The sequence below is a fragment of the Rhineura floridana genome, chromosome 19, assembly GCF_030035675.1.
Source record: "Rhineura floridana isolate rRhiFlo1 chromosome 19, rRhiFlo1.hap2, whole genome shotgun sequence".
NCBI lineage: Eukaryota > Metazoa > Chordata > Lepidosauria > Squamata > Rhineuridae > Rhineura > Rhineura floridana.
Window position 1 is genome coordinate 9,482,592 of NC_084498.1, and position 12,012 is coordinate 9,494,603.

Below are 12,012 nucleotides of genomic sequence, written 5' to 3' on the forward strand. Positions count from 1 at the left end.
TCCAGCAGACAGGAACTACAGCAGGTTTCCTTGGCTGCCAGGCAGTAGGTGACAGGATGTGGAGCAGCTTGCCATATGCAGGGGCACATGGATGTTGCTTCTCTTAAGGCCTCCAGTTTCGCTGAAGATGCCTGTTGCCCTTTGGGTTTAGGCTTTATATCCGTCTGATCCTTGGAAATGACCTACCTGATTTTAAATTCCATTTACTTCAGTTGAAGCCTGAGCCTAAGTCTCTCTTCCCCAAACCAGTGGGACTTAATAAAAGTCCATAACTCTTGAGTGAGATCACAACCCTTCAGTTTTTGTAACCCACCTGAGATTATCAGAACAGGATGAGACAGAAATCCAAGCTATGGAAATTAGCAGCAAAGAGACAGGGATGAAGTGGGCTCACCTTTTGCTTTCTTCGCTTTCTGGGGAGATTCTTGACGTGGGGATGTGCTCCATTTGCTGCTGTTGCTGGATATAAGCCTCGCTAGAAGTCCGCCGAAGATCCAGCACAGACCCTGTGAAGGGGTACATAGGGGTCTGGATATGGGAGTTGAGCTGCTGGGGATGGTGGCGTGTGTAGTCTTGGGTGATAACCTCCTGTAAGAACAGAACATCACTCTGTTTTTGGCTTCAGATCATTCCTCGTACAGTCCATGCAACCTGTTGGGAGAGTCTTAGGATGCAGATGGAGCATTAATAATGTGGATGGTGGGCTCCAGTCTGCCCCATGTGTACTTTCCCTGTTCCTTTTCCAGAAGAATAACCTCAGAAGGGCTGCCACAGAATAAGGAAAGACCATCCCCAACTGTCTGGCTTTCATGGTGTAGTGGTAGAGCCAGGGCAGATTTGTCATCCAAAATTTAGAGCTAGAAGCCATGCCACTTATTTTGAAAAAGAATGGCTTTCTCTAGTAGAGCCATTTCCAAACTTTTTTCCTTCAGGAAGCAATTTCCACAATGACTTATCTGTGAAAGAAAGCCTGCACATCTGTTGTGGAAGAGTGCCTGGATTAAGGGGCATGCTCTAGGACAGGGATGGGGCAACTCAGGTTTGGGGGCCAAATGCTCTCTCTTTCTCTGGCCCCCAGGACTCTCCCCAGGGCCACCTCTGCTACTCCCTCACTAGCATGGCTTCACACGCTCCTTGAGTGTATTTTCACCTGACTGGATTATGTCCTTGAACTTCGATAATACTTTTTCCTTGTCTGGATGGAGGACAGACAGGGGTGTGTGAATGTGTAAAGAAACTAGCCTGCTGTACAAAGGTAAAATTCACATTCCTTGCTCTGTCCACTTTTGCCTCTTGCCTTGTCCATCACTTTTATATGGCCCTCAGTTGTTGTTCAGAAGGGAATACTGCCCTCACAGCCTATAAAAGATTCCTCACCCCTCCTCTAGGGTGTATGATCACTTGGGCCTTGCCACTACCAAATAGTACCAACACTCTCCTGCACCTGTACATTATAGGCAAAAATCAGAAGATTTTGCCAGTCTGCTCTGTGAGGAACCCCTGAACAACTTCCAATGAGCTTCAGGGTTCACCAGGACACAGTTTCAACATTACCTGATGCCCAAGTGTGGAATATTTGGGAGTAAATTCTCCATTCAGGATACAATAACAAACCATTCCCATGTTCACAGGCATCTGTTTGGTCAGGTTTATGTTGCCAGCTTGGAAGGGGCAGAAAAAGAGCAACCTCCCAGGTGAACAGCAGCAGCTAACTGAATTTGGTATGTTGTGAATCATTTCAGGCCCAGACCTACTAGACACCTTTTCCAACATAATACTCTACATCTGCAGGATGGTTACACTCCAAAGGATGCACCCATGTGAAACGTTTTATCTGAACAGAGTCAGCCACGTTAATTAGTCAAAGTCATCTATTTTGAACTTAGAAGCAGAGACAAGCCCATGGATTCATATTTGAACAGGCTGCATAGATAATTCTTTCCAATGGACCTCTGTTTATAGGACCTCTGCTTAAATCTAGTCTGGAATTAGAAGACTTTGGGCTCTTTCCAAAAAGTCATGATATTAGTGCTCCCAATCAACCACTGTTTGGCATCCACTTGAAAGAAAAGTGTGTAATGCTAATTACACTGATATGCTGAGCCAATGTGACAACTCGCTGATGGCCTTTGGCATTCTGCGATCCTTGGAATGGCTGGCCTGGAGACTGCCGGTCTTCAGGAAATGGGTGGAGTTGCTGTATATGTGAGATTTCTGCTGCAGAAGGCTTGAGGGTGCCTGTGGGGAAAGAGAGAAATGGGCAGAAGAGGCCAGCAGGAGTTGAGACATCTGAAATTCATCTCAGTCAGATACTTGCTTCCTCTTTTGGAAAATACTTCTTTATTGAGATTTTTAAAACTTGTATATAATTAAAGAGCATAATCACAACAAAAAACCCACATTGAACACATGAGAGCTTCAGCTATGGGGCGGTATACAAATGCAATAATAAATAAATAAATAAATAAATAAATGACAGATATTATTAAACAGCCAAGTACTGGATTATGAGGATGAATAAAGCACAAGGACAATTACACTGCACATGTGGCTTGGTAGTATACCTAGCCAGCAGGAGTTGTGAGAGGCCAGTGGGACTAAAGAGCCGCACTGTCTGACCACATGAGCAAAGAGTGGATATCATATTTCCAAAAAGCTTCTCCTTTTTTGTAACTCCATGAAGTACCCTATTAGATGATGTACATTTCTCTGCTAATGCTAAAAGTCCAAACGTTGGACCACCATCCCCGTAACATGAAGGATGTGTCATCATGCCAATGATAACTGACTTAGAGATATGCTGCTGTTAACTTTTTTCTTCTTTTAAAAATTATAGAGGCAATCGATTCCAGTGTTCTCAAATTTTCCTTGAAGTCAAGAATAATAATCCCTTACTTATAATTAAAGCAAGCATAGACAGGCAGGCAAAAGCCAAATGTCAGAGACAGGGATGCTACATCAAACATTTCAGAGGTCATGCCTGATTTGAGGATCTCAAGCCATAAGAAGATGTGAGATGCTGCTTAGCAGGGATAGCCAATGTGGTGTGGTGTGTTGACTGCAACTCCCATCAGCCCCAGCCAGAATGTCCATTGGTCAGGGATGATGCCAGTTGTAGTCCAAAGCACCTAGGGGGTACCATGTTGGCTATCCCTGCCTTGGGGCAGAAAGGTGACTAATAAATATCACAAATAGAAAAATAACCTCTCATGCAGCAGTTTCTTTCTCCGGTTATGTGGGTTATGTACCATCTCCAATAGGCAGGTGGGGAATTGCACATTTTAAAGTTCCTCGAGATAATAAAGCCCCACACAGGTAAAGAGGGACAAGGCTTCTACTCTAGCACTCCTCCTCATGTGCTAGCTTTCTACATGTAGGGAGATTCTAATAAGGAGGTGCTTTCAAATAGGCGATTCCCATATGTGCAAAAATGAAGGGAGTATGGGGTCCCTCTTCCTCAAAGTTGACCTTATTCTTAGACTGGCAGGAAGGCTGTGTTGGTTTTCTATGCTCTGTGCAACATCTAGTCATATTTAAAACTTTAAATATGAACAGCAGTTTGGAGTTCTTGATAAACAATGCTCTTAGGTTGAATCTCATACATACATTAACGCACACTGGACAGTGGAGGGCAGGCAGGCTGGGGTGAGAGTGGCTGGAAAGATCCCTCTGCTGATCTTAAGAGATGTGTTCTAAAGAGCAGGCAGAGGAATTTTATCTCCCCATCACAGCACTAAGCACCACAGCAGTCACAAGACTGGAGATAAAACCTTCCTGTTCCACCTTTCCAATACCTCAGTGCTGGAGTGGGGTGGGGGGAAATGCTATCAAACTGCATGCAAGATTGGAGATAAGAGAACACCTCCGCTGCCTTTTCTTCTCAAAGAGGGATAATCTCCAATTTTAGCATTGTGATGCTTAGACTGAAGATAACATATCCCTTTCATATGAAGTCAGATTGGCAGGTGGATGTGGTTTGCCCAAAACCAGAGAGCCTTGGTGGGCATAGTAAGGCCCATGGGCCAGAGGTTTCTTACCGCTGCACTAAACCATGGTTTAGTGTGACATAAATGAGATGCAGCAAGCCTTGTGCTCTCACTCCCTCCTATTCTCTACTGGGAGGACTTTGAAAGCTTTTGCTTTCACTTTTTGTTGACCACAATTTGCCATGTCATCCAGTCCCAGAACTGTGGTTAACACTAAGACTACTTTAAAGAAGCCAGCTTCAGAAAGCAGAGTGTGAAGTTGGCTTGTTTGAAACTGACAACAGTATGAACTACAATTTGTCATGCCAGACAACATGACAAGCCACAGTTAACTACTAACAGTAATGCTTCAGAACTCCTCCTGGCCACACTGGAGGAGGGAGGAGCGAGTGAGCATGTAGCCCAATGCAGCTTGTGCATGCTGTGCTAAACAATGGTTCAGTGTGAAGACAGCCAATGAGCGGTATGGGCTAAACTATAAGATGTGAAGGGATGAGGGTGGACAAATATGTAACAGAGCTTTGCTCTGCAGCCACAGAGGAAGTATGAAGGCCCTCTCCAGGCTGCTGTAGAAACAGGAAAATCCCCTCACCTGGCTGCTTTGACCGCAGGTCATGCTCTCCCCCGCATCCTTTCTCAGAATCCTGGGACAGCTTTGTCCCTTTCTCATGGAGCGTGTTGGGTGAGTTCACAGGGCTTATTGCTTCTATGCCATCAGGGCTGTAGCTTCCATGGAAACCTGGAGGGCATAAAAGAGAGCAAAGGATCTCTTTAAATGGCAATGACACTCTTCTAAGCATTGCTGCAGCTGTTGCAAAGAATTCATACTGGATTCAACATGGGTAAAAGACTTTTCTACTACCCATAAAAAGCTTCCGCTGGTTTCCATCTCTGCTCAGCGCTTGGTGGTCCAACACAATTTGTTTGTGTGCTCTAAACTTGGTGGCACTTACCGATGGCAAAGGAAGGAGACGAAAGAGGCATTTAGACAATGCACCTACTTCCCAGTGAAGTGCCTGGAAGGTTCAGCTGGTTCATAATGCAGCAGCCAGAGTGATGTCTGGTATGAAGTGTTATGATCATATCACTCCAATGCTACTTCAGCTGTTAAGCATGACAAATCGCTTCCAGGCTCAATTCAAAAGGAATCTCCATAGTACTATCAAACAGCTTAGCTCTGACAGGCTTGCTGAACTCTCAGAAGACATCCATTGGCAGAAATATACACAGCTATGTTATGATCTGCATGTGAATGTGATGCAGAGCTTGGGAATTTTCAAACTGTAACTTCCAATGCTGAACACATAACACACATGCTGTGATCTATACATGTCATACAAATACAGCAAATCATGCATTCTAAAAAAAGCAATTATCTGGATTTTGATGTAGAGAATAAAACCATAACCCCTGGAAATAGAGCCCATCTAAAAGTATAGTGCTAACATGTGGTGCTGTTACCCATTGCACTTTCATTCTTCGTTCCCTCGACCGCCTCAGTTTCCACATCCATCCTTGCCCCTCCATCCCACTCAGACCACCTGACAGTTATCACAATTCCAGCAGCGTACGAGGAACTGAATAATATGCATAACAGCAACAACCACTGGAAAACGGAAATTAAAAACAAAACCCAAGAAGGCATGAAGATGGGCAGGAGGAAAAAAATAAATAAAATAGGAGCCTTTATGTGAGACAACACTTAGAATATACACATAATATAAAACAGGATGTCACCACAAATGCAAAAACTAAAATTTAAAAATGACGGGTGGGGAGAGAGATTATTTTTTAAAAAAGTATGTGTGTGTCTGTTTTTTTAAGGCCACAGACTTGGAGAACCACCCCACTCCCCCTCCAATTTCTTACCATCGCTATTGGCGTCGTTATTTAGCGAGCTTCTCTCTCGCTTCCCCTTATCGCAAGAAATTTGACGCATGATAATCACATCTATGAAGCTGGCCGCTGTCATGGTGGTCTTACCGAGTGCTCGGAGCTCCTGTTCCTGTACTGAAAAGGTTTTACTCTTTTCTCTACTGGGCTGCTCACTGGCTGAAACTGCATGCAGCGACTGGTCCAGTGGTGTGAGATGCTGAGGGTGGCTTTTTCCCTGTCCTCTGCTATACAGGTGGGTTGAACCTGGCCCGGAGGAGCACAACGGCCTGGGATCCACGGCTTTAATGGGCGAAGGCGATTGTTCTAGGCCTGACCCAATGGACAGCTTTGAGGAGAATTGGTTGCTGTCAGCCTGAGGCCGTTCTGTTTTGACATCTTGAACCCTGGAGTCCTCCCTCTGTATGTGGGCAGCATCCATCACAGATGTGCAGCTGTCCAAGCCACCTATGGAGCTGCGCAGTCCTGATGTCGAGGAGAAGCTTGAAGAGCGAACTGATGATGTGGTGGTGGTAGAGGAGGATGATCTGAAGAGCAGAAGATAAATAAGAGACCTACTTTGGAGGGGGACTGTGGTGGAAAACAACACCTTGTCTTCTACAATACCATTTACTCAGTCTAAATCTGTGTGTGACTATGATGATTACTGTTATTGAATTCCACAGTAAAGAAGCAAAGCTTCTTTAACAGCTGGGTTCTTCTCTACAAATGTGGCAGGACATACTCTGTGTGTGTGTGTGTGTGTGCGCGTGCGCACGCCCATGTTCCAAGTCTGAGACAAGTGCACTTACTTGGTCTATGGAGGGCACAAGGTTCTGCATGCTTAAGGTAAGAACGTAACAGCAGTCCTGTTGGATCAGACCAAAGGGCCTCTCTAGTCCAGCATCCTGTTTCTAACAGCGGACAAGGAGAGGTCTTTCAGAAGCCCACAGCTAGAATGCGAAGGATATGACTTTCCTTGCTGCTTGATGTGGTGTTCAGAAACAGTACTCCATCTGTATGCGGAAGTCCAATTTAGCTACTATGGTTTATATGTCCTCCATGTATTTATCTAATTTTTTAAAAAGCCAATAGCCGTTACCACCTCTTGGGTCAGTGGATTCCAAAAATGAATTATGTACTATGCAAAGTAGTATTTACTTCTGTCTGTCCTGAACCTTCACTGGCTAAACCTTGGGCTTTTGAACTTGCAGCTTTCCAGATATTGCCAACCTCCAATTCCTAACAACCCCGGCCACCATAGCTAACGGCCAGGGATGGTGGGAATTACAGTCCAATGTCTGGAGGGCCACTGATTCCCCATCCTTGCTCTACAATGAGAGGAAAGGGAGAATATTCTCCCAGTCTCTCCCCCCACAACTCTTTTTAAAATTGCGGCACAGGTTATGGAACACTCACCCCTAGAGAGGCCTGCTTGGCTCCCTCTCTGCTGGCTTTTAGGTGAATGGTGAAGGCATTTTTATTTTGTCTTTGATTGGAGTTTTAACTCCAATTCTCGTTCTGTAGTTTTCATGCTCTCTTTTACAGTTTATTCTTGTTTATATGTAGGATTTGTGTTTTAAATTGTTTTTGTAAGCTCTCGTAGGGGCCTTTTAGGCTGCACAGCGGGTCACAAATGTTTCAGATATAAAAATAAATGCTATAAATCTCTGTCACGTCCACCAGCAATACTATCTCAGCCATGACGCTAAAATGTCCTCTTTGCAATCTGATAACCACCCATGCAAATACTCTCTGCAAGGCCCTAACCAACAATGTGTGTTCTTAATTTTTTGTGCACTGGGAAAATGTGCATGGTAATTCCAATCCCCTGCCCCCACCCCGGCACTTCAGGCCCCAAGACATCAAGTCTTGTGATGACATACCGCAGAACTGAGGGGGCAAGGCTTTCTGAGGAAATCATCTTCATGTTTGTATTGTGCAACACGCTGGGGCGCTGCTGGACATTCTCCTGGGTGCGGGGTGAGACAGGGGAGTGTTTGTGATTGTGAGTGTGCGCTGATGAACGGCCGCTGCTTTGGTCTGTGCCTGCCACAAAACACGAAGAGGCAAAATGGAAAATTCAGAGAGAAAACAGTAAAAAGAGAAAGAATATACGAAGTTCCCGCTAGCCCCAGTCCATGTAGGACGCTGAAGCAACGCTCAGCCAACCTGGTCTCCAGATGGGAGCATGCTCCACTGTGGTTGTGGCTGCTAAGACTGACTTCTTGCGCTCCTTTTCACGTTCCCGGTCTCGTTCTTGCTCCCGTTCAGAAACTGAAGGTCCTGTCTGCTTGGTTAAGTGTGTGGGGCCTCCTGTGAATCATTTTTTTAAATATACATGAGTCTGAAAACATGGCAGTCTGAACATGCTCAGAAAGCAGGTATTTTGACTTTCTTGACTATTAAGCAACTACTCTTCAGCCCCCCCTGCCTACAAGCTAAAGAAAGTTGCAGCCTAAAACAGTGTCTGAGGATACTCTCAGCTTTGATGAGAAAGAGTCTTTATGTGTATCTCCCCTCTTGTGGAAAGGCTTGGAGACACTGGGTGACTGGGGGGTGGGGGAGAGTTAGGATTTCCCTTCTCTATTAAAGACTGCAAGTTTTACCTTGCCCCTCACTTTAAGCCAAAGACTCTTTCCATCACTTTTCTTTCTCCTTCCTCCTTTATTTTAAAAATGAAATGAAATAGAAAGGTACTTCTTTTCTAAAATGTAGTTAATGGTATGTCAGGCATAAGGGGTTATGTTATGGTTTATTTATGTACTGCTTTTTGGCCTAAAGGCTCCCAAAGTGATCAGCAGCAGGTTAATTCAAAAGATACTATAAATCAACCACAACAACATAAAATAGCAAAATCACCAAATACCAGGTCCACTTTTAAAAATAAAAGGCAAGAATGTGGTACTGCAACTCAGTGACACAGAAGTTGTCAGGTGACACTAGGGGTCTATGGGATTTCACCTGGGTCTATGAAGCCTCTGACTCTGGGCTAACCCTTCATCTGGAGTAACTTGTCTCTTGATAAAGGCAAAGTGAAGACTACCTGTACCTGCTTGGCTGTTGACTTGTTCACTACTTTCCCAGCAGGCCTGTTTGCCTGCACCATTCACATAATCTGATGACAACCAGCCTTCTGCCTGCCTGATGGGGTAATGCTTCCAGCCTGCCAACCCTGACACAACCTACCACAATATTCTGAATATACATTTTTTTGCATATCCACTCATTGTTGCTTCTTCATTTTCCTGCCCTCCCTGTCCCTTGTGCCTGTCTAGCCTGCAAGTGCATTTGTGTGTTTACCAATGGTCTTTAAAAGAAGGGGACTTTGGTCCTTACCTGAAATAAATTTCTCTTGGATGATAGTCCATCAAGTAGTATAGGCAGGAAATGCAGCAGAATTGCAGGGAGTAGGTTGCCTCAACCATGTGATTTCCCCAGTCCTTTCATGATGAGATGGATAATAAAATACCTGAAGAAAAGGACACTTACAAGGAAAATCAACAGGTAAGTTCCAAACAATGGAAGAACTACTCCCCTGATAAAGACACTGAAACTACAGGAAACAGTTAAACCAAGTGAATTGTATTCTATTGTAAGAAACCTCATGAAACAAATGGATCAATGGAAAACAAAAGGATGCATGGACCCCTAGAATGGGTCAAAGGATCAATTAGAAGAGTCACTTTGAGGCGGGCCTTGATGGACTATCATCCAGCAGAAATTTATTTCAGGTAAGGACCAAAGTCCCCTTCTCCCTGGATGATAGTCCATCAAGTGGGATGTACCCAAGCAGTTCCCACCTAGATCAGGGAGGTAATGTGGCTCGGGTGACTCAAGACATAACCACGTGCTACAGAACACGTTGACCGAAGGCAGCATTGGCCGAGACATAGGTATCCATCTTATAGTGAATTGCAAACATATTGGGAGAACCAAGCAGCAGCTTTGCAGATCTCCTACAGTGGAGCATTAACAGAAAAGGCAGCTGTGATTGCAGCTGATTGTGGTGAATGCATATATTTTCGGGAACAGGTATTTGTAAAGAATCATAAGCTAATTTAATACAGGCTCGCAACCAAAAAACAAGGTGGAATTAGATACTCTTTTCCCCAAAGACCTAGGATGAAAAGAAATGAACAGTGGATAGGTAAGTCTGAAGGCCTTAGTTTGATTGATGTAGACCTTTAATGCTCTCTTAACGTCAAGGGAGTGCAAAGCTTTCTCACATGGATGAACTGGATTCATGCAAAAGGATGGCAGGACAAATTCTTATTGGTGATGAAAAGAGGAATTCACTTTGGGCACAAACAAAGAATGTGTTTGTAAGATGACCCTGTCCACATAAAAAATGCAAAGATGCTTTGTCACTGATAATGCATTCATCTCCGAAATGCGTCTGGTGGACGTAATCGCCACTAGAAAAAGAACATTGAAGGGCAAGAGACGAAGAGGAATGGTGCTGAGTGGTTCGAAAGGTGGTCTCTGAAGTGCAGTCAGGACTGTTTGAAGACTCCAGTAGGGGTATCTGTGGACTGTGGGTGGGAAGAATGTCACAGCCCCTCTTAGAAAATATATGATCAATGGATGAGAACCAGTTATCCTCAGGGAATGCAGAGAGAGAACCAACGATAAGGGTGATACTTGATGCCATAGGGTGTTGACCTTCAAGCCTAGGCCGAGTCCATCCTGCAGAAAGCTGAGTATGTCTGAGACCAAGGCCTTGATTGGGCAGATGTTCTTTTGAAGACTCCAGATAACTAAACTGTGCCATGTGGAGTTGTAGATTTGTCTTGTGGGTGGGTGATGTGAAGCTAAGATGGTAGATATTATCTCCTATGACAAACCATCTTTCCTTAAGTAGTGCAGCTCAATTGCCAGGCTGTCAACTTCAGCCAAGCTGGATCCAGATGGTAAATTGGTCCCTGTGCCAAGAGATCTGGTTGAGTCAGGAGCGTCCAGAGAACTTCGGACAAGAGGTGAAGCAGCTCCAAGAACCATGCACGTCATGGCCAGTACGGAGCTATCACAACTATTTCTGCACACTCCTCCTTCAACTTCCTCAGAGTGCGTGCTATCAGAAGAATTGGAGGAAAAGTGTAAAGTAGCCCTGGGGCTAACTGGCTTATAAAGCATCTATGGCCTCTGCATGATTCGACGGATAATGGCCAAAGAACTGGGGAAGCTGACAATTGACCGGGGAAGCAAAGAGGTCCAAGTGCAATGTTATGAATGGGTCCTGGACAAGGAGGAACACTTCAGGGGAAGCATCCACTCCCCTGGTTGAAGTCACTGGTGACTCAGCCAATTCGTGGTGAGGTTTCTGTCCCCACTGAGGTGCTCGACGGACACCAATTCTATGTGAAGTTCTGCCCAAGAGAAGAACAAGGCAGCCTCATGCTGAAAACTCTGTGAACACGCTCCCCTTGTCTGTTGATAGGGGCCTTTGTACAAACATTGTCGGTATAAAGGAGAATATGGTGGAGGTGGAGTATTGGAGCAAAATACTGAATGGCTAGACTGGCCACCCTGAGTTCCAGCCAGTTGATGCTGTGTTGTATCTCTGCTGGAGACCATAGTCCCTGAACGACCATGGAGAGGCAATGCCACCCCTCCTGAAAGACTGGCAGCTGTGGTAACCGTGATGCATGGAATATATTGAAAAGAAAGACCCTTCTGAAGGTTGGAGAACTCTGTCCATCAACTGAGCTAGCATCTCAACAAATGGGAATGCTTAACTGGCAGTGTCTGAAGGGCATGATAAGGGAGCAGGAACCATTGCAGTGGCAGAGAGTGATGATGTGCCCATGGGACAATCTGGATTGTAGAGGACTAGATGCTGAGTCCGAGAAGAATAGGGTCCTTCCAACCCCCTGCAAATTTTCCGCTCTCCCTGCCGACAGTAGAATGATAGTCGCATGAGTGTTGAGGACCGGCCCAAGATGCTGGAGCCAGTGTGTGGGACCAGGTAACTTTTGGGACTGTTGCTCAAAAAGCCATGGGATGCCAAAACCAGCAGGGTGAGAAGAACATCTTGCTCTGCTTGAGGAAAGCTCTCCACCCATATTAACAGATTGTCAAGATATGGGTAAAGGTGGACCCCCTGGCAGTGAAGATAAGCCACCAGGGCAACTATCATCTTTGTGAAGACTTA

The 12,012-nt window shown here is 45.0% G+C and overlaps 1 protein-coding gene across 19 annotated transcripts in view; it reads right to left on the reverse strand.

Moving 5' to 3' along the window:
* The window catches only part of NCOR2 (nuclear receptor corepressor 2), a 477,973-nt gene that overhangs the window by 13,263 nt on the left and 452,698 nt on the right, over window positions 1-12,012 (reverse strand). For 18 of the 19 annotated variants that reach the window (XM_061603067.1, XM_061603079.1, XM_061603080.1 and 15 more), the window contains 6 exons: window positions 8,031-8,174; window positions 7,745-7,907; window positions 5,856-6,406; window positions 4,579-4,725; window positions 2,090-2,238; window positions 395-588 (listed from right to left, as the gene is read on the reverse strand). In XM_061603067.1, coding sequence (XP_061459051.1) covers window positions 395-588; window positions 2,090-2,238; window positions 4,579-4,725; window positions 5,856-6,406; window positions 7,745-7,907; window positions 8,031-8,174 — 1,348 coding nt within the window. The remainder of the gene's footprint in view (window positions 1-394; window positions 589-2,089; window positions 2,239-4,578; window positions 4,726-5,855; window positions 6,407-7,744; window positions 7,908-8,030; window positions 8,175-12,012) is intronic. The other variant, XM_061603071.1, reaches the window with a different exon arrangement.